The following is a 7,195-nucleotide window of genomic DNA, read 5'->3' on the forward strand; positions in this document are numbered from 1 at the left end:
ACGAAAAATATGTAGTTCTTAATTGTTAAAATAAGTGTGGATTTTTAAAATAGCAACACCCTTATTATTATATGTGAAGGCGTAAGAGATGTAATATCATGTGACATATATATACTTGCTAATAACATGTGGTATCACTTAAGTATATGGTCATATTAAATATGGGACTCTAGTTAATATTGAGAAAATAGAATAATAGTAATCTTAGATAATTTTGACGCATTAGGAAGAGGTTACAAGAGTATCTTGTCAAAAGGATTGATTAAGTGGGAGATAACTCGGTGGCTACAAATTGAGGGAGATCTAAAAAGATTTTAATTGAATTGACCATTAAGGGATCTAAGCATAAATATAATTAATTTATACATGATTTATGATAGGAAGTAATAGCATAATGTAATCTATGTAGAAGACCCTAAGCAAAATTTTATTGTTGCATATTAAAATGATTAGCATATAATGAGAAGGATATATATTTCCAATGAAAATAGTAAATAATTAAAGAGATTGGTATACCTTTTATTGTTCCATCTTCCTTCCATTCGCATGAAAATCATTGGCATGAGGATACTCTTGAAAATAAAATGAAATAAAAAAGTAAAAAAAAAATTTCTTGGCATCATGATGATAAAGAACATCTACTCTTTAGAATCAATTCCAGCATGAGTGGGAATCAAAGATGAAACCCACTTTTTGAAATGGAACAAAACACACAGACCACCACAAAAGAACGGTGCATAACATTGAAATCGGTACTCCTTTAGACAATTAGGTGCGTTCTGTATATTACTATATACGTTTTCGATCTCACACTGAGATTGAAACATATCAGCTTCAATCATGTGAATTCATTGCTTAGAATCAAACCTCAATAAAATATATCCTAACCATAACGGTGTATCCTTTAATTAGTAAAATAGTGCACTATAGTAGATTTAAACATTGAATAAATTACCAATTCAGTCATTGAAACATTATGACGCTGAAATTCTACCCTATGAACGATGACAAAATGTTACAAAATCTAAACCGAAACATGAGCATTTATAGACATTTTGTCAAACATTCATTTTTTGGAAGACTCGTAATTTTTATATTTTAGAAAATTTTAAAACTAAATTGTGAATTTCATCATTTTTAAATTGCTAAAATAGTGTAGGAGTGTTCAAGACCCGACTTCGCCCGAAATCCAATCCGAATCTGAGACATATTTTGTCAAATTCAGATTTGTCATTTCTACTCGATGTTATTTTTAGATCAGGTTCGGATTATACTTCGAACCACACGATCTGGTCCGAAGTTGTTTTTTACGATAAAAATATATATTTTAGAATGAAATTAACAATATTATATTATACTTTTATCAATATTTTTTATATTATATGATATTATTTTTGTTTCAAAATAATATATTTTAGCATATGATATAACATTTATTAAATTTAATTTTTAAAAATAAAATTTTATTACTTTAATATATAAAGTTTACAAATTTATATATACTAATTTTACATTAGGACAACCTGGTTTAACCCAACTTAATTTCAGGTCAAATTAAAATAAACTCAGTGTCCTTTTAGAGCCGAATCTAGATATACCTAAATCAGTAAATTCGTCTCGACTCATAAACACCCCTAAAGCGGTGGTTCCCTCAACATACTTTTTTTTTGGCCAAAATATCCCCAATAATGGATCACTATATGCAGAAAAGCGAGATTCAAGAAAACATCCCCCAATTTAGATTATGTCATTCTAGTATTAATTCATGGTATCATCTGATGGAAATTATATACCCAAGCTTATTGAAGCAATGAAAAGATTAGTGCAAGCTCATAACCATAAAATAGCCGAAACTAGAGTGATCACGGGAATGTTTCCTACAAGATGAGGGTTCTTAAGAAAGTTTAACTTAGAGCAAACATCATGTGCAGATGTGCTCAAGTAACAAAAAGTTTCGCTGCAAAAGACAAAAACAAAAGTTACAAAAATAAAGGGAAGTTTAACCACCCTTCCACTGAAGTCCCAACTGTAAAAAGTTCACTGAGTTGAAGTGTGTCTTGGACGACGACACCATGTTGATCAGTTACTGAGGTGCTGGACGAGCAACCCTTGTCCTCACGGGCGTTTTAGAAGGACTTACCCTATAGGATGAGAAGGAAAATGAGTAAAGATCAAAATGTTGTTTTATTGAAATTTGCATAACAAAACTCTTCTTAGTAAAGGGACCAAACCTGACAGGTTGGGTTCCCAAGGGCATCCCGCTACAACTTAATGCTACGATGGCACTTTCAGCCTGTTCAAGAAAAATCCGACCAAGATTATGGTTACTAAAACTATTCAGAAAGTTAACATGACAATCCTAATAGTTTGACTAGTTGAAAATCACATTCTTGAGCATGACCAAAGCAGCATTTCAAAGCCTTGGTGAGTCCGAATGGCCAATTCAAGATTCATCTATTCTTTTCAAGAAAATAATTGAATTCAATATTTGTAGTGATCTTTAAGAAAATTGTCAAGATTTGTAAAAATTATGATCCGTGTCATGAAGATTCGACAAAGTTCTATGTCTCTAACATGATGGCACCTTACACGTAAAGTAACACAAAACAACGTTCCCCATAGCAAGAAACTAAATTAAAGCAATTAACTGCTTTGCTTTAGCAATTATCTCCTCAATAAAAATATACCAGAAGGATGAGAGTGAAAGTTAAGGCAGTCACATGAATTTTATGCTAATTGGACATAACCACTCCATCAACTAATAGGGCAAGTAGTTTGTTATTCTTAATAAAATCAGTGACTAAACAAACATGTTAATGGAAAGTAGTTAATAGATGTACACTTTACACAATTAAGGTCCTGCATTGCCAGCTGCTGAGTACTTCAATACACGCTTTAAAAGGTATAATATAAGAGTAAAAAGTCAATGATTTTCCATATTTTTATTTCACCTTTTGTTCCAGCATTTTAAAGTCAAGGATAGAAAACAAAAACCGTGAAATGTATTGTTAGTAAATTTAGTTACCAGCTATAACAAAAATACAAGCATATATCCGCAAATTAATTGTTCTATGTTGCATATTATTTAGGATGGAGTTTATGGTAATAAATAAAAACAATTCAAATCAGACAAATAATGTAGCAATAAATGTCATGATGGGGAATTACCATTGCAAATTCAACAAAAGCAATACGAGTTGAATGCGCGCGATCTCCTAACAGCCTCAGCCGAGTGACCTGTATCGTAGAAACGAAATGTCATCCACCATGTGACTTCTGAAATAAGCATATTCCATACTTTGAGCAAATAGTGTTAGAAATTATTCATGTCTTACTGTCTTACCTCACCACAAGATGATTCAAAAAAACTCTTGACTTCAGTTTGAGAAACCTACAATCACATATTTTAAGAGAATGTAACATGTTAAAGTATTTATCCCGGCATATTGCAATATGATTATATTCATAAAGATATTACAGACAGAAAAGGATAAAAACACAAGTCACGATTCCATTCAGTTTTCATAGAAAATATTAATAACGATAATACTTATTATTATTTTTATTATTTAAGAATGCATATACTTAAAGAATGATTAAACCATGCAATGGAAAATAAACCAAAACAAAAGGGGGTTCTGATAATTCTTTTAGGGTGCATTTGTGAGTTGGGATCTTGGAGATGAAGGGAGGGAAGGAAATGGTTTGATCAGTCCTCCAAGACTTCAACTAACAAACATGTCCTCGGTGGTCTTTCTCAAGATATAATGAAGTACCTTTTTATCAATATTTGTACAGTAGACGGTTCGGGTACACATTTCCCGCTCATCAGCTGACTGCATGTTACAAAATAAAGTGAACAGTTTGATATACTAAAGAGTTTGAACAATAATTTATCCATCATGATCAACATGCAACTATTTTTTTTATAAGTTTTTGTTGACGAGAAAAATAGTATATCAGAAAGACAATATGACAAATTATCCTCAATAACACCACCAAGATGTAATCATGTAAAACAAGAAATATTCACAACTTCTATGAACAATGCTGACCAACTGTAGGTGTATCATTATAAAAAAAACTACTTAATATAAAAAACTAAAGATATTCATTGGGATAATTTGCAAATATACCCCACATTCAACACTGATACATAAATTGTAAAACATGAAAATTTCACAACTTTTTTTAAAATGCCAAACAAATTGCAAGCGGGTCCTTTCTGAAAAGTCTACACCTATACACCAAAGGACTTATACACTAAATCACCTTGTAAATGAGGGTACAGAAAACAAAATAGGATAACTTCTCATACCCTTGGAAGAAATGTAGGATTCACTGGAAGGATAGCAGTTTTTGATGGAAGGACCTTGAGAGGATAATATCCAAGCACAGTTCCACCAAGTCTTAAAGCTGCCCTTGCACCTTCTGTTAGCATGAATTTCATTTAAAATGCGTTAAATTGAAGAAACAAATACCAACCTTTCTATGCAAGATTGTATGTGCCCACATATCTTTGGGGTAAAGTTTTTAACCAGTTTGGATTGCTGTAACATAAACTTACCTTCATCTGTGAACTCCACAAATGCAAAACGAAGAACTGAATGAGGATCACCACAAATTCGGCAGTCAATTACCTTCAACAATTCAAATGATCCAAATGTTGTGATAGTTTAGAAAGAATAAATGTATACTTAGATGAAAAACTTGAATTATCAAATTTGCATCACATAACAAGAAATTAGGAAGTCCACTGAAATTTAATCAAATTAAGAAAATATCTCCAATACTAGATTCTTGTGAATGAAAGCAATCAATAATTCAGATTTCTTATGTGAAACAATTTCTTTTTGAGTTTGATGTTAATTAAGATTCACAATAACTATATTTAATATGTAAGAATATGTATCTCATGGATTGACCATAATTATCTGTTGTTGCCAACAGAAGAAATTGTGTTTATCATGCACACAATGGAGACAAGTGTCCATTTCAAACTGATCTATATCCGAACTTGCATTGAATGACAATGTACCGAAAACCAACATATCAAAATAGAAGCATGTCAGTTATGCTTAGCACATTGGACTTGCACTGAGGGAACTAAAAACGACAACCGTCCGTAGAAGTCTTGATAATGCCAGGTAACAACCAAGATAAAATCATGGAATAAAAGAAATGCAGAAGTGCTCTAAAAATTACTTCCACAAATCAAACATTCCAAGAATAAACAAAACTTTTGCAAATCTAATTTAAATTTATTGAAGCATTGTAATAAATCATATCATATAGAACATAAACACATAACACAGATGACTAACCAAGCTATCGATTAGGCTCAATAACTTACCTGCCCGCAAGTGCTGAATATGGCAGCAAGGCGCTCCTCAGTAACCTATATCACAACAACACAATATTAAAAAAATGTGGTATCATATAATCAGATTAGAACCCTAACCAAACTACATCATCTAGATAAAAAGTTATGCAAGCGATTCTCACTCACCTGCTGATCAATATCAGAAACATATACTGTTCTTTTAACACTATCCTCTCTCTGAGCCTTCACTCTTCCATTCAACCTTCTACCTCCCTGGTTAAAATTTGCTCGCCTCTGCAAGATGTCAAAAGCACAAGTTTTTCATCAACCACTGAACTAACCATGACATTACCACTAACTTTCACAAAAGACCACTGATTGAAAGACATCACCACCGTCCAAGAAAATTGCATTACCCATACATGAATGATAAATTTATTTTTTAAAAATAAAAAAAAAAAGAAAAAGAAAAAGAAAACACCCACCAACATCAAGGATCGTTCAAGCTTTTGTAAAATTATCCTGATCAAATTCTCATCCTCGTAAGCAATAAATTGTAAACGATAACAATTCATTGATGATAAGCGAAATCAGCAAATAAAATGAACCAAGAATAAAACAAAAGCATTTTCCCATGTGACATACACTACAAAACCTGGAAAATAAAAACCTCATTCATACAAAAACATAGTATATTTAAATAATAATAATTCAATGAAATAATAATAATTTTCATACTCAGTAAATTATATTAAAACATTATAAAACCCATGCGGTAAAGCAAAGGTGGTACATTCAGAAATTATAATCCAAAACCCAATTTTTGAGAATCAGAAATGCAATGAAAGAAAGGAAGTAGGCAAAAGCCGTTGCCGAAAAAACCTACAGAAACACCAAAAGAAAAAGGGAGATCAAAGAGAAAAGAAACCATACCCTTCGGTTCCTTTTGTTACTATCAGCATCAAAATTATTGGGGAGAGACGGGTTGGGTGAGGAGTGATAGTGACCCTGGTAAGAATAAGATGAAGGGAAGAACTCCTTGGCCAAAGGGTTCAGTTTTTTGAAGATGTCAACAAGCGTTTGCACATTGAACTCATCAGATTCTGCCTTTGGTTTTGGCTTTGAGTCCAATCGATTTGGAGCTGCAATGTCAGTGGGAACCTCAGCAACTGCAGCCATGGATGGAATCCACTCACTCACTCGCTCAAAAAACCCTCCCAACATAATAACAGTTTCGGAAATGGAAAGTACAATTAAAATTAAAAAGAAATATTAAAACAAACAAAATTAGTTAATTGGACAACATTTTTCTCATTCAGCAGCACGCTAGTACCCGGGATAAAAGGAAACGAGAAAGAAAACGCTCATTTTTTTTTCTTTTTAAAATAGGAAAAAATAATAGAATTGAGAAATTTTGGTGAGGTAGATACATTTTGATTAGAATAGTAGAGTCCATAAAGGAAAAAATGGGTAGGGAAAAAACCCGTATGAAGATGGATGATGAAGGAATTATGAAAAAAAGGCAAAGAGGCAGATTAGGAAAAGGAGGGGTTAATCAGAGCGCGTGAGAAGAGAGGGGGTAGACGTAGCATGAGTTGGTGCGTCAGAAGCGACAAATAATAGAGAGAGACGTGGTCTTTAGATAGGAGTGATCCTCTCCAATAAAAAATAAATAAATAATATCAATTATAATCTCTTATTTTTATTATTTTTTTATATTTAATTTTAGTCGTATTTATAAAATTAATAATAAAAAATTATCATTCAATTCTTCAAATGTTAAAGAAACTAGAAAGAATTTATTTCCGTGTTTAGACCATTTTTAAAAAATTAACTCATTTGGATTTTTATTTATGTCCCACATATTATAAA

At 32.0% G+C, this 7,195-nt stretch overlaps 1 protein-coding gene across 1 annotated transcript; it reads right to left on the reverse strand.

The window, feature by feature from the left end:
- Positions 1–1,807: 1,807 nt before the first annotated feature.
- LOC107478424 (polyadenylate-binding protein-interacting protein 9) lies at positions 1,808–6,908 on the reverse strand. Its single transcript, XM_016098561.3, has 10 exons — positions 6,257–6,908; positions 5,510–5,617; positions 5,354–5,398; positions 4,568–4,640; positions 4,319–4,431; positions 3,777–3,836; positions 3,344–3,391; positions 3,169–3,237; positions 2,232–2,293; positions 1,808–2,141 (listed from the first exon to the last, which is right to left on the reverse strand). Exons 1-10 carry the CDS (start codon positions 6,545–6,547, stop codon positions 2,084–2,086), a joined length of 927 nt encoding a protein of 308 aa, XP_015954047.1. The 5' UTR covers positions 6,548–6,908; the 3' UTR covers positions 1,808–2,083.
- Positions 6,909–7,195: the final 287 nt, after the last annotated feature.

Source organism: Arachis duranensis, chromosome 3 (genome assembly GCF_000817695.3).
Source record: "Arachis duranensis cultivar V14167 chromosome 3, aradu.V14167.gnm2.J7QH, whole genome shotgun sequence".
Taxonomy (NCBI): domain Eukaryota; kingdom Viridiplantae; phylum Streptophyta; class Magnoliopsida; order Fabales; family Fabaceae; genus Arachis; species Arachis duranensis.